Below are 16,218 nucleotides of genomic sequence, written 5' to 3' on the forward strand. Positions count from 1 at the left end.
TAGTTTTAATCTCTGTAGTCCATTTTAATTGTGTGATATCTACTTCCTTCCTAATTCTGCCAGAAAGATAATCATCCTTGTAATGGTGTTGAACTACTCTGAAAATAAGATGGGTCTATTACTGCAAGGCTTTTCTTGAGCCACCCTTGGGCCCTCTTCAGGGAGAGTAATTTGGTCTTTGGGGCCCTAAGTTAGTGGAATGGGTGAACATGGGACTAAATCCAGTCTCTCTGACCTAAATAGAATCAGATACTTCAGTACTATAGGGAACTGTATTGAAATCAGAGAAGACTTGAGTCAGGAGCAACAAGCATACACATACAGCTCATCGCAGCATGGATCAAATTAAAAAGAGGTGATGAAACCAGGTAGTTAGGTTAAAATGATGAAAGCTACATAGGCAGTATTTATGAAATGTACAAATACACTCAAAACTATTAACAATGCCTTAAATAAATAATGTTGAGTGTATTGAAGATATCAGAGATACTGGAAATAGCAAAGATATTGAAAAAAAATTAAAAAGAGCAACAACAAAAAGCAATAAAGGTATAAAATCCAACAGCTTGATACTAAAGATAGGATAAATTGATATTCCTAAGTAGAACACAAACTCCAGTTAGATTTTGGACTCCATTGGCTATGTGACCTTGGATAGTTCACTTAACCTATCATAGCTTCAGTTTCCTTGCCTAAAAAGTAGGACAGTTGTACCTGCCAACTTCAAGGAGTTGGTGAGGACAAAGGAAAAAAAAAGCATTTGCAGACTGTAAGAAATACTCAGTAAACTACACTGTCCTCTCTTTCTGGCTATGGCTTCTTTCTTGGTATTTCCTAAAAGTTTACCTTTTCCTGAAGTAGTGCGCCTTGGGGTGAAGAACAGAGTCATTAGCATACTGTCTAAGACCTCCTCAAGCCAGTAATCATTCAAAGAAAAACTTGTTTTGTATTGTTTCAGGCTTTTTCTTTCTGATATTCTTATTTAATGGCATTGCACTTTCTTTCTGCAGTGGGAGTTGGATACTCTTTCAAGCATGTAAACTTTTTTTCACAAGGTACCCTTCTTTATTATCATCAATACATCTTCTGAGTTTATGAACATGTAAAAAACCAGTTTGGCATCTAAAAACAGCAGCAGTTTATTCTTGAGCTCTGCCTGCAAGTAACTTTCCCCCTGCTTTTTTCATAGCCATCATCTGTTAGTCTTTCTCAGCATTGAACTTATTTTGGACAATGACTATGTAAAAAGTAGACTATGCTTCAAAAACTCAGTATCTTTCATAAATATGCTCAAAAAAAGAAAATAAAAAGTAATGTTAAAGTCAACCAGGCTTTCTTTCATTTTTAAAGACTCATGCCATTCACAATTCAACTAGTGTTTGTTGGGAGAAATTTGGGTTTACTTCAATTTAAGACTGCCTAATATATTTATGAGGATGAAGGCAGCTTAATGAATAAATGGCATGGATGAATAAATGATTTTATGCATTATCCATCATGGTTTGTGAATGAAACCAAAGCATTATGTATGCTACAAACCTTGTTCATTTTACTCCATTGCTCAGTGAGTACTGGGAATTATAATGATCCACTCCAGATAAAATTTTAAGACCTTAAACCAAGTATATAGGATTCAACCAAATCAAAGCATGTGTTATTTTTTTATAAAAATGAATCAAACTTTTTTTTGCTTATTTTTTTTCTTTGCATCAAGTACAATCCTTCACTTAGCTCAGTGCCTGGCAACTAGCAGGGCATAGTAAATATTTGTTAAATTGACATTGACTACAGATGAGAGTTATAAAAGGATATTGCCAGTCAGGGACAAAATGTAAAATGTAAAATGTGGCTTGAATCTCTAGTCCAGATCTTTCTCCTAAGCTTCAGACCTATGTTTGCAATTTTCCTCATTTGAAATTCTTAAAGGGCACTCTCCTGTGTCTTCCTCCCCTGCAGCTCAGTTCACATAGGTGTTCACACTGCATGATAACAAGCCTCCTTGTTTCTTCTCAGCTTTCGTATACTTGGCTGTCTCATCTGCTAGACTGGAAGCCCTGCAAAGCCAGGGTCTTTGTGCAATTCATCTTGTACATTCCCCAGACACAGAACCTGGCATATTGTTTAGGTACTCAGTCATGTTGTATGTATTTACATTGTTGAACAAATGAATACACCTACCTTGCTTTTCAGAAAGAGTTGTAGGCCGCAAGGTCATGTATTTATTCCTTTTAAATCTTTTAATGTGTTTGCAAAGAATTAGTTAGTAAAACTAATAATTATTCCTTAAGTTACCTTCAGAAATAAGTTTGAATCTCTATCTATTAGGGTTCTATAAAGTGGTACACATCAGTATTTTTTGAGAAACTGATTTTATGTGGTCTAATATATATATATATATATTAGACTTATATATGGTTCTATAAATACAAAGTTCATACATACATCTGCAGACATATAGTTTAAAAAATTAAAGTGAAATATGCAGTCTAGAGAATATGGAGTATAGATAGCATCACATCCTTTCCCTGTGTGTGCCTGATATTGGATCATGCCAAGAAGGACAAAAAGTATGCTTTCTTTTGAAGAAGAGAGAGGACCCATAAAGCCAATATGAGTGATAGCCTTGCACACTTGACTTTTTGGGAACATTAGACTCCTTGATTAACTATACAGGGGCTCACCTTGTGTAAACTGAACATATTTTTAAAAATAAAGATTAAAGCTTTGGATTTTGACGAAGAGTTTTTTGAACATTTTAGTATGCTTTGGAAATGCTTTATGTGGTGGTTAAAAATATGTACTTTGACAGTTGATTATATGGATTTAAATACCACCTCTACTTGACCAAGATATTAACCTTAGTTCCTTATGTATAAAATGGGGGATAGCAGTCATTACCTACCTCTTCCACTGGATTTGGGGATCAAAAAAGAAAGTGCATTCATAGGGCCTAGACCAGTGTTCAAGATGTAGTAAGTATCAAATAAATATTGGATGCTCTAATTACTAGGTTAAACTTGGAGTTTTTAAAACAAATCTTTGATCCAGTTATTCAACAAGCTCCAATCTGATTGTATGTTTATGTGTCAGAATGAACACTAAATCTGCAAATAATTGTGAGCACTAATACCTAACTACGAGCTTGGCAAGTAAGTGAATGTTTGATGAGTGAGAGAATGGGTGAGTATGTAGCAAAATCATATTCAGCAAAAAGTTAAAATTGTTTAGCTAATTCTAAATAATCATTGTCTTCTGTAGTATGATTTAACAATACTAATAAACATGTTGGAATATTAACTCTTTAATTATTTAATAAATATGCTGTGCTTTCATTAGAAGAGTGATTTTAATTCTGGTTTGAAATTCTTTCAAATTTCTCTTCCAGGGAAGAAGACTTGGAGACAAAATCAGAGCAACTTAAAAGTAAATATCATTAATTAATTCAAACTTGGCTTTATTGCTATAGTTGCAGAATTGGTATGTGGGCTTAAACCATATGTTTCATTTAATAGACCAATGTTTGAAAGCCTATTTCATCTAAAAGAAAACCTACTGTTGCATTGTTGTCTAATTGCAGTACTGGCATAGGCCCAGATGTGTAAATAGTTTTTCCAAGTCTTGGCTCAAGTTCAGAATCATTTCTGTAGAGCACTGCATATAAGTTCCAGCTTTTCTTCATCCCCCACCTCTGTAAACTCCAATAATATCACACATTTCCAGAGAAGGAGCTTTCTTTCATGAACAGTTGATTCCCACCTCGCAAGTATGAAGCAGGGAGAGAGACCAAGTTCTCATGAACCATGCAGAGGCTAGCTCTGTGCTGAAAAGACATCCATTTGTTTCTTGATATATACAGTAGCGCTGCCCCACCATCTTTGGTTTCACTTTCCACAGTTTCAGTTACCTATGGGCCAAAAATATTGATAAAAAATTCCAGAATGAGAGAGAGAGAGAGAGAGAGAGAGAGTGTGAGAGAGCACATTCACATAACTTTGTTATAATATGTAGTTATAATTGTTCCATTTTATTTTGAGTTACTGTTGTTAATCTCTAACTGTGCCCAATTTATGAACTGAACTTTGTCATAGGTACAAATGTATGGGAAATATCTTAGTACACAGAAGGTTCACTACTGTCCATGGTTTTGGGCACCCTCTTGGGGTTCTGGAAGTCCCCTCAGAAGATAAGTCTAGAGGACTGCTGTCCAAGACTCCTTTCTTCTCAATCAGCAGACAGTAGTCCCATACCTGCAAGACCCTGTATTTTCTTTGTGTGTTCCTAATAGTAAATAAAGACAAGAACATATTTCCAAGAAGCAGTACAGTAGAGCATAGTGGTACAAATTGTAACTAAACTGTCTGGCTTTTATTGCCTCTTCCATCACTTACTGTATAACCTTGGGTAAATTCTCTGGGTCTTAATCTCCTTGTTTATGAAGGGGAAATAATAATAGAACACCCACATCATGAAGACAGTGTAAAAATAAAATAATCTAATATTTATGAAGCACTTGGAATGATGCATGGCATATGGGAGTGTTCTGAGTTTTTCATTATCATATTAGCAGGCTAGTGAGTGGTCTATATTGATATATAAGGCCTCATTATCATGTACAGCCACGACTTCTGGTTCAAGGAAATGAGGTGAATGCCAAATTCCATAGTCTTAACATGTCTTTCAATTCTAGCTTCAACTCAAGGCACCTTACTATTCCTATACATGGATTTATTCAGTTCCATATCCCCCACGAAAATTATGAGGCTATGGCTGTGTACTTTTTCTTGGTGAGGTGTCCACCTAGTGAACACCTAGTTCTTCTGATTCAAATCAATTTTAACTGTCCTTAGATTGTTTTTCCTTTTCTTTTGTTTTTTTTTTTTTGAGACAGGATCTCACTATGTAGCCCAGGCTGGCCTCAAACTTGTGATCCTCCTGCTTCAGTCTCCCAAGTGCTGGGATTATAGGCATGTGCCACCATGTCTGGCTAACAAGCCTTATATTTTTAGAAGTATTAATGTGTGTTTTAAGTCTTTCCACACCTGTGTTTTAGAGCCCTATTAGGGCTAAATGACATGTAGATACCTGATAAGTGGAATATGCAGTGTTTTTAGTCTTAGCTATAATATTAAAATGCTAATGGTTGATACATTTGCCAGTCGTAACAAATCAACACACACCCTGCAAGACAGAATGTGATAAAAGTGCCAAACCAAGGACTTTGCCACCTGGGAGTGACTATCTCATCGTTTATTACTGACCATGTTACTAAACCACTGTGAGCTTCAATTTGCCCATCTTCAAAGAAGATGCCATAGCTTTTGAAATTGCTGTGAAGATTGGATATAATGCTGCCTATTAAGCACCTAAGATCATGCCTGCCTCATATATAGAAAGTTGTAATAAATGTTTATTCTTTTCCATAAGTATTTGTGATATGTAGGTCACATTGGAAATACTATTTAGCTGATAAATCAATAAACCCTATACTTCATTTTGAATTCTACTTGTCACAAAGCAATGTTACCTTTACTGGGAGGTCAGGTTTTTGGCAAGCTCAACTACCCAGCAGTATGTTTCAAATGCTTCTGAAGAGCAGTTAGCCATCATAGATATCATGTAAGAGATATACAAGTTACAGCCATTTTGAGAAAGAATAAACAGATCTGCCCCGGAATGCATCATTAGATTTTATAATACTCAAGTTTGTGGTGATACCACTGAGTCATTATTAAAAGGATCAATTATGTTATATCTCCTTGATTAAAGAATTCGAGGATGCATGTAATATTTTCTAGAAGGGCTTCCATCAAAAATCATTATGATTAGCAGGGCACCATTGGCTCACCCCTTTAATCCTAGCTACTTAAGGGGCAATAATCAGGATCACGATTTGAAGTCAGCCTGGGGAAATAGTTTGTGAGACCCTATCTTGAAAATACCCAACATGTAAAAGGGCTGGCTCATGTGGTACAGTGCCTGCCTAGCAAGCGTGAGGCCCTGAGTTCAAACTCCAGTGCCACCAAAAAAATATCAGTAAGGCTAAAGAACTGTTTTGGTTCTTCTATGAATAAACTTTAGTTATGTGGAAAATCAACTTTATATGATTTAACTTCATTTCTCCAAAGTGCCAAACAAATGAAAATGTACAAAATAAATCACAATTGGTATCTTATATCTCAAAGTACATATCAAAGTTATTTTTGAAAAAAAACTGTTATTTTTGAGCTTATCTACAGATTAGGACCTAGAGTGAACTTAATTTGCTCTTTACGTCCTCGATGAACAATTATAGCTACATGGAGCTAATTTAAGTTTTATTTTCATTTTTTTCAGACTGAAGGGTCGCATGATTGTCGGGAGAACAGAAGTTCTGGTCAACCTTCCAGTTTGAACAACGACAATAGCTTGGATATTTTAAAGAAGTATTTTTTTGTTTTTTACCATAAACTTACATACACATCTCTCTGTAGGAGGGAGGAAGGTCTGGTTCAATGCTTAAGGCATATGTGGTTAGGCCAGAGGACCTGGATGTAGGCCTGACCAAGCTATGGTCTGTTTACATGATTTGAGGAAAATAAACTAGACTTTTGCAGAATTTTCATCTTTCATTTATAGATTAGAAAGGAAAACAAAAGTGCTTTTTCAGCTTTATACATTTGACAAATAAAATTGTATATAAAATATACAATGTGATGCTTTGATTTTGTATATATTGTGAAGTGATTACCATAATCAAGTTAGTTAAAATATCTATCACCTAATGTAGTTTCCTTTTCTATGGTGAGGATACGAAATGTCTAAGATCTACTTTCTAAGCAAATTTCCAGTGTACAGTGCAGCATTATTACCTATAGTCACCATGTTGTACATCAGATTCCCAGAACTGATTGAACTTAGAAAGTGAAAGTTTGTACCCTTTGACTACATTGTCTCTTCTTTTTAAAAAGAAGTGAAAATTAATGAAACAGTTCACCAAAAACTACAAAGGATTATATTGATGCTGTTTAATAGATATGAATAATAATCATTGTTTTGCTAAATTTTACAGTGTGATATTAACATTGTAGACTTAAGAATATGCATCTTTAAATTTCATATCACAGAGTTATAGTTTGTAGCATGTTGCATGGAGATATGTTTTCAAAGACTATTAAATGTTAAATGTTTTAAAACCATAAGAAAAAAAGAGCAAGCAAGCAAGAACAAAACAGGGCCAAAGGAAGAAGTTAAATTAAATAGGTTACTTATATTGGGGGGAGGGAAGTGAATTTTAAATATAATATTGGTTGGAAATCACATTGAAAAGAAAATATATTTAATTTTATAGAGACACTGTACAAACTTCCTGAAGAGACTTAAGTATGATCTACACACAGGAAGCTCAGTATAATAAGTCTATTGCATGCCTTAGAAAAATTCAGAAAATTACTGGGAATGGGAAAATGGTGCTGAAAACGATAATATCTTTATTTTTTTTTGAAAAAGAGAGAGTACTAAGCTCAGAAACTGTGCTATTCCAAAAAATAAAAGCCTCAGATGCTTAGAAATAGATTTTATGAGTTTTTAGTAAATTGATTTTTAATCATAATGATTAAGAAATATTTTTAAATTTAACAATAACCCCTGAACAACCCCCTTTGTTTCAAACATATTTTAGAGTCTTATAGATGGTACTTATTCTAACAACCACAAAATTAGTTTCGTATTTTGATGCTAAAACTGAAACTATTGATAGTTCCTATGTGTTAGCTATTTTTACCTTAGCTGTAATTTATAATGATAATAATTGAAACAGTATAATACAATTCTTGAATAGAAGAATAACTGATAATTAATGATCTTTTCATTTTAGCCATGTCCTAAATGAGCTGATACAGACAGAGAGGGTCTATGTTCGAGAGCTGTTTACTGTTTTGTTGGTAAATAACTCAAATTGTATTTTTCCCATTTTCCTAAGTGGTCCCTTACTGTATTCATTAGAAAACGTTTGAGGCAGTTTTCTATTTCTGTCTCGTCCTTGGTTGTCACATGACAGCAGTGAATATTTCTCCTTTTGTTTGAGGCTGCATGTTGTTTAAGTGCATATAGTTACAGAATCGCTTAGTGGTGGGAAGGGTTGATTCAGAATTTATTACAGAAGAGAGAAGCTGTTCTCTTAGGAACACAGTGGATTGTTACAAATATTCTCAGGGTGCTATTTGGAGATCGTGATGCAAAGAACTGAGAATGGGATAAAAATACTCATTTGACATAAATGGCACAATATTAATTTGGTCTGAAAAAGCCTAAACACTTGTTGCCAATTCAGGGAGGAGTTGATGACCTGTACTGTAATTTTCAGATTTGGTATCATTTGCAGCACTGCAAGAATTTTGAAAGCCAAAGAGCTGCCATCTTATTGTTTTTTGAAAAGTAGTTTTACTATCTTTTGAATTAGTATACATTAATCATATGAGGAGTTTCATTGTGATAATTCCATACATGTATACAGTATACTTTGAACAAATTCATCCCCTCTATTATAGTCCCTTTTTCAGTGTTTGGTGGGTTTCATTATGCTGCATATTTTGAAAAACTTGTCTTCCCCGTCTTGCCTTCAAAAAAAAAAAAAAGTCATAGATAACTTTGGTAACTAGGAGATTTGAATGTTAAAATTCAAACAACGTCACCCACAAATCCCTTATGTATTCTGCTTTACCTATATTTTGGTGGCCCAGTCAAATGTTAATGTAAATATTTAAAAATACATAAATGTATTTATTTTTGTGTAGGGCTATAGAGCAGAGATGGATAATCCAGAGATGTTTGACCTTATGCCACCTCTCCTGAGAAACAAAAAGGATATCCTCTTTGGAAATATGGCAGAAATATATGAATTCCATAACAAGTATGTAACTTCCAAATTGAATTTTTCATGATATTTTTAAAAGGGCTATTGACTAACTTATTTTATTTTACATAAATATTGTTTTTCTGAAAATTTCACAGCATTTTCATGAGCAGCCTGGAAAATTGTTCTGATGCTCCAGAAAGAGTGGGACCTTGTTTCCTGGAAAGGGTTAGTCAAATTATTATTTTTTAATTATATCAATATGGGTTGCCAAAATAGGAACTCACTCAAAAAGAATAGATTTAGAGGTATGCTTATTTTTAAAAATGTCTTTCTGTTTTGGAGAAGGGATATCAATGCTAGCGCATAGCATACTTAATGCCAAACCAAGTTTTATTGCAGATGTTGATGTGATGTGCCTTCCAGAGCATGCATTGTATTCTGTGGTATCAAATGCTCCAGTGGCTCAGCTCCTAGAAGGGGATTCAAAGGAATCCAAGGACAACCCTGGCTATGAAGATGTGAGAGTTGGGAACATCTTAGCAAAATCATTCTGGGCTTGGTTAATTTTTAGCCTAAAAGATACCTGATGACCTCCTCTAGTGCATGTAAAGTCTTAAGATTATATCCAGTCTGGCTCTCAGCCACTACCTATCTCAGGGACCTCACACAACAGAGAGCTGTTTATTCTTTTATTCAACAAAATCATTCAGGGAGGCTCATCACTCCATGTCCCAAGAGGGGGCTTAGTACAATTGACTTCCCAGGTTAGCAACTGTGCTCTCTCCTCTGTTAGAATTTTCTCTCGCAATGTTGCTTTTTAGAGACAGGGTCTCACTGTGTAACCCAAGCTGCCCTTAAACTCATGATTCTCCTGACCTGACTTCCTGAGTGGTAGTTAACCAGTATGCACTGCCACACTTGGCACTCAGAATAATTTTTCCTTACCCATCTGCTTTTCTAGTTTCTCCTTGTCATGATTTGGGAGTCAACTGGATAGAGGTGATTGTTGAAAACTTCAAAATAGTTTCCCACCAAGTGTTCATGAAATGGGAAGAGAATAAGGCTAAGAAAGAACCACATGTCATTATCTTTCTCAATATGTTCTAACTTCGAACACATTTGAATGACGGGACAAGTTCTTTCCCAACTTCCTCAAGCAGCAGCCATCTATCTTCCCTTTGGACACTAGTATATAAGGACTATGCTACTCATTGGAGATTTTATACTTAATGTGCATCTTTTCATGTGTATACATCAGTTCTGTCCACAACTTGATGAGAAGCTCTTTGTGATAGGGGCTGGATCCTATAGATCTTCATAGTATTCATATGGCTAGCACAGTTCTCAACAGCTAGAGTGGTTTCATAAATGTTTATTGATATGTTCATTCAATAGCAACTTATTGAATACCTACTGTGAATCAAGCAAAGGGAAAACATTAATTATGTACAGAATGAGTTGCACTATATTAGAGATATACAAAGGGTCTAATGGGACCCCAAAAGACTGTCATCTTCCATGCACTGGAGATGTTAAACAGCAGCTTTGAAGAAGAGGTGACTCATGAGATGAATGGTGAAGAATGAGCATGAGATAGGCCAGTAGATAAGGGAGAGAAAACTACACAGGCAGATGCCTTGATGGATTATGTTTGATATCCCAATGATGAATCTAACTTGAAAGTTAGCTACAATTCCTTCACTAGGGAACTGAGGGTCTGATAGCATAAAAAGAACATACTTCTTCATACCAATTAACTCATGGCTATTAAAAAATGGTTTTTATAGCTCAGTCAGAGAAGGCTTCCCCCACCCCTCTTCTAATTCTCAAGCTTGGTAAGCAGAAATTCTGAAGTTAACTTGGGTAATTATGTGTCCCACTGCCAGGTCTAAAGGGTATGCTGTTCCTGGAGGGTTCCTTCCTATCACGTTCCTTGTGATATGTGCCCGTATACTCTCCTGCTGAGCATTTCTTGGTAACAGAACTTCATATTCACAAATTGGTAATATATTTGAATTTGATTTTTGTCACAGAAGGATGACTTTCATATGTATGCAAAATATTGTCAGAATAAGCCCAGATCAGAGACAGTTTGGAAGAAGTATTCAGAATGTGCCTTTTTCCAGGTATAGTAATTACTCAGGTATTGAATATATTCTTTTGAGAAGATAATGAGAATATTTCTTATTAATAAATTCATTTTCTACGTTGAGTCATTTTTATGTATGCATAAGTGAAAGAGTAATTCTACCCTATCCAAACACACACACACACACACACACACACACACACACACACACACATAGGCCTATAAACACATATTTGCTATTCCCCAGAGGTAACCACTTTTAGTTACGTCTCTTGGTATTTACCTCCATATCTCCAAATAACATACATGTCTTTTTCCTTCTTACCACAGAATTGAAGATTTAGCTCTTCACTTGTTCCACGCTGCATGACCATATAAGCATGTAACTCTTTTTATAATTTTTTTCATTTTCAACATATATTAATTGAACAAATTAAATTGCAGCATTTGTGTACTCCCTCTATTACTCTTTCTTAGCCCCTCTTTTTTTATAATTTAATGCATTTCAGAATTCTATTTTCATACATGCATGTAAGGTACATGTAATTCTTTTCCTCTAAAACTTCCAATATAGTTAGACTGTAATTTTGGTTACATTAATATATTGTGTTTCATAAATAAGACTATGTAATTTCTTTGCTCAAATGAATCATGCGGTTTAATATGGCTCTTTTTACTCACTTAATTCTCTAGGTATTTATCTTAATTCCTGTCCCAATCCCTCCCAGTTTTATGAATTATAAAAATTAATTCTCAATGTATTTGTACATATTGATTTCCTCTAAATGTCATCTTTCTAAAGTAATATTTAGAGTTTTTTTTAGCCTGTTCACAGATTTTACCTCGGGATCTTGGTGAATATCATTTTTGGGCTACCCCTCATTTGTCTCTTGAGTAAGCTGTCTTGCTTCCTAGGTGCCATGTAATTTTTTTCCTCCTTGTTTGGTGGAACACATCCTCCAGTAGTTTATTGAGAAAGTGGGCATGGTTGGTAAAAGTTTCTGAGGGCTTGAGTGCCTGCAAATGTCTTTATTCTATCCTAACACTGATTACTAGTATGGTGAGGTACAGAATTCTATGTAAGAAAAAAATTATCCTCAGAAATTTGAAGATATTGCTCCATTGTCTTTTAACTTCTGGCTTTGCTGTCCAGAAATCTGATGCCAGTTTGATTTTTGTTCCTTTGCAAGAGATCTAGTTTTTGTCCTTTGAAAGCTTATGGGAATTTATTTTATCCTTAGAGTTTAGATATTAGCACAATTTTCATATGCTACACTTTTTGTGATAGCTTTGAAATTGGAGCCTGCAGTCCAAATTTACTATGATTTTTTTCTTTGAATTTTCTCCATCCAAATTTCCAATGTCCTCATATTCTCTTTCCTCTCTCCTCTCTCTCTCTCTCTCTCTCTCTCTCTCTCTCTCTCTCTCTCTCTGATGTTAGATATCCTGGACTGGCCCTCGAATTATTATATCTTTTCTCTCTATTTTTTGCTATAACTTTCTGGAATTTATCTTCCACTCCTTCTATTGAGGGCTTTATTTCTGTCAATATGTTTCTAATTTTGAAAAGAACAATTTTTGTTCTCTCCAAGTTCCTTTTAATAGAATCCTGTTTTACATACATTCAATATTTTAATTTATATATGTGAAGATAATAGATTTTCCTTTGAAAATAGTTTTCTTTTCTGCATAGTTTGGACTGTCTTTAAATTACTTTTCTTCTTTGTTTTTCTTTTTCTTCGTTTGTTGCCTACCATTCATCTTAGATGCTTTCCTGAACCTTCTGATGGAAGTTTGCTGTGCACTGTGGATTTATTGACAACGGTGCTCATTGTTGGGTTATTTGTCTGATGCCATTTCCTATACCCTTAGGTCCTGTCTCTTTGATTCGCTAGACTGCTACCCAGTGTAGGAGGATTTGGCTGCCAGTACTGTCATACCTAAGTTGGGGCAAAACGCTTGCGTTTCTAATTTGGTTGGTAGATAAGAAAGTACTCTGCTTGTTTTCAATACAGTATTTTGCCCTCAGTTAGGTCTTGTATCTCTTTGTCCAGAGGCTCTGTCCCTCTTTCTAGATAAATATCCATTCTTCTGTCAGGGCAAGGGAAGGGCAGTCACCTAGTTGTGCAGAGTAGTGTGGTTATCTCAGTAACTTTTATTTTTATGTTGGATTTTCATGCCCATTTATATTTTTTGGTAATAGTTTTTTTGAGGTATAATTTAAATACTATAAAATTTACTCTTTAAAAGTATACAATTCAGTACTTTCACTGTTTCACAAGGTTGTACAGTCATCACCACGATCAATTCAATTTAAGATTTTTACCATTAAACCTTTATGTAGTCACTTCTTACCCCGCCCCCCAACTGCATCCAATCCCTGCAGCCTTAGGCAATTACTAATCTGCTTTCTGTGTCTATAGATTTGATTGTTCTGGACAATTTTTTTTTAACTTGTGAAATTTTGTTTTTCAAATTCTAGGTAAAAACATTGGTAAAAAAATTATGAATACTTATTTACAAGTAAGACATTTTCTATTACCATGACAGTTTTCATGATAAAGTCAGCATAAAGGAATATGTGCAATTTTACATGTTACAAACCTTCAAACTATCAATGTCTTGATAGCACTAATAAATTCCCCTGAGCATTTATTCTAACGTTAGAGCTTTTATTTCCTTTTCCTCTTATCTTTGATGTTGCTGAGAAGAAACTGGAGATTGTGCAGCAGTGGAAAAGTTGATCAGTTTGCCCAAAACTTTGCTTGTTGAAGATCAAAGTACATGTGTCTGCTGTTTATCAATTTGACAATTTTGCTTATGGAGTGATAAATGTACTAGTCACTGGTACATTTTCATATTGCTCCATACTTAAATATTCACCACTTATTGGACATTTCCTATAAACAGAAACATACAGTATGTGGTCTTTTGTGTATGACTTCTTTCACTTAGCATAATGCTTTCTAGCTTCATCCTTGTTGTGGCCTGTATCACTAATGTATTTCTTTTATGGCTGAATAGTGTTTCATTGAGTGGATATATCCATTTTATTTATTCAATCATTGGGTTGTATTTATCCAGTCTCAGGTTCACATCTTTTGATTAGTATGGATAACACTGCTATGAATATTTTTACGCAAGATTTTGGGTAGGCATGTGTTTTCATTTCTCTTGGCTATGTACCTAGGAATGAAATTTCTTGGTTTTATGGTAACTCTGTGTTTGATGTTTTGCAGACTTTTTGGACTGTTTCGCTTTCCCACCAACAGCATATGAGGGTACTGGTTGCTCCACATCCTCCCCAACACTTGTTGTTATCTAATTATTATTATTAGATAACTTGTTGTTATCTAATTATTTCTTAAACAAACTGAATCACCATCCCTTTTGAACCTCACTTTCATCTCTGACTTTCGGAGTACAGGATGTTTCTTGAGTCTTTGAGAAGGGGAGGGGGATGGCCTATAACATAAATTGAGCTGTTCCTTGGCTATTCCCTCTGTCAACTTGAGATTCACTTCATTTTTGGTGTGTTCAGCCACTTATCAGTTGTTAGTATGGTTTCAAGTTTTCCTATTTTTGCCAATGTTTTCTCCTTTCTCATTTTTGGATTTTGCCTTATGAAAAATAACTTTTCCATCATTTTAGTTGAGTTTCATGAATGAGAGCTCTAAATAAAGCCTCAGTTCACCATCTTTAAGCGTCAGTTGGTAATTCTTACTCAGATTATATGTTGAATTTTATCCATATCCAGTGGAGCCTGAATCTTACTCAGGTATGTCTCCCCTTCACCCATTCCTTTGTGTTATGTACTTCCCATAAGCACATTTCATCCTAACCACCTCAATCTTGCCCTAATTATGGGCCCTACAATGTTCCTAGGACCCAATGTCATGACCCTTATATTTATAGTGGTAGCAAGCCAATTACTGAATGAAATATAGCATCAGTTGATAAGAGCTGTATTTTTCTTGTGATCTTAAAAAAATCTATTCTCATACCAGGCTGATGTATATTTAGAACAACGTATTTCTTTTCTGGGATTTTGGCTGTGGAGCTGAATATTTTGCTAATTTTTCTGGGATAGATTGAAGAACTTTTTAATCATGGTAATCTATTGTCAAGTTTTCCTATTTTACATCAATGTTAATTTATATGTGAAAACTTTTTAGTCTTTGAAATGCTAGAATTTTCTTCCTTCCAAATTCTTGAAATACTGCTTACTGTAGTTTTTTCAGATACATTGTGTCTTACAATTTCTATAGCAGTGATTTTTCTGATACATGTTTGTTTAGAAACACTCATGCATTGGGTTTGATCAATGGACACTTGGCATTTTCACAGGTACGTGTCTTTAATTTAAATTTATTGATAATTATTTTTTAATGACAGGAATGTCAAAGAAAATTAAAGCACAGACTTGGTTTGGATTCCTATTTACTCAAGCCAGTACAACGCATCACTAAATATCAGTTACTTTTAAAGGTAACATGAAGCATTTGTTCATTTTTTTACTTGCTTTTTTTGGGTCAGATGTGGCAAAGCCATTAAAAAGGAAGTTGCTGAATAGGAAGCAGTAGAAATTGGTAGGCTCGAGGGGAGGGAAGGCTGGAGTTAGCAGTAGAATTTGTGCAGTATGCCCCTTCCACTTACAGTGACTCTCAGATGACACAGGCATAGATAGGCTGAGAATATTTGGAATGTTAACTATTTAATTCTCCATACAAATTGCATTGATTTATGCATAATGTACAAAAGAGCTTGTAATGGTGTTAAGAAGAATTAGTTAAATATTTCTATGGTTTTGAGATATTTCCTATTAACCATTTCAGTGAATATTACAAGTGGTACTTCCCCAGTGAAATGTAAAAGGATTACTAAAATCTTGTGTTAATCATAAATACAGCATAGCTTGTTTTAAAATGTTTTTCACAGTGTTATATGCTGAATACATTATTAATGCATCATGAACAACACAAATTATTGTATGTAGATGATAAATGAACCCATGTGTTATTGTTTTAAAAACTAATCCCTAATGTGTCTTTTTTGTTTTGTTTTGTTTTTGTTTTTGCACGGTACAAGGGATTGAACCCAGGGCCTTACAAGTGCTAGACAAATAGTCTACCACTTGAGCCACGCCCTCAGCCCTTTTCTGCTTTAGTTTATTTTTCAGATGGGGTCATGCATTTTTGCCCAGGGCTGGTCTGGACCACAATCCTCTTACTTATGCCTCCTGCATAGCTGGGATGACAGGCATTTGCCTATGTGAGCTTTTTTTGTTGTTGAAATG

General features: G+C 34.8%; 1 protein-coding gene across 9 annotated transcripts in view; it reads left to right on the plus strand.

Moving 5' to 3' along the window:
• Positions 1-16,218, plus strand: part of Mcf2 (MCF.2 cell line derived transforming sequence) — a 104,612-nt gene that overhangs the window by 74,036 nt on the left and 14,358 nt on the right. For all 9 annotated transcript variants that reach the window (XM_074062689.1, XM_074062688.1, XM_074062690.1 and 6 more), the window contains 7 exons: positions 3,386-3,423; positions 6,334-6,422; positions 7,853-7,919; positions 8,772-8,887; positions 8,989-9,058; positions 10,867-10,959; positions 15,318-15,410. In XM_074062689.1, coding sequence (XP_073918790.1) covers positions 3,386-3,423; positions 6,334-6,422; positions 7,853-7,919; positions 8,772-8,887; positions 8,989-9,058; positions 10,867-10,959; positions 15,318-15,410 — 566 coding nt within the window. The remainder of the gene's footprint in view (positions 1-3,385; positions 3,424-6,333; positions 6,423-7,852; positions 7,920-8,771; positions 8,888-8,988; positions 9,059-10,866; positions 10,960-15,317; positions 15,411-16,218) is intronic.

Source organism: Castor canadensis, chromosome X (assembly GCF_047511655.1).
Source record: "Castor canadensis chromosome X, mCasCan1.hap1v2, whole genome shotgun sequence".
Taxonomy (NCBI): domain Eukaryota; kingdom Metazoa; phylum Chordata; class Mammalia; order Rodentia; family Castoridae; genus Castor; species Castor canadensis.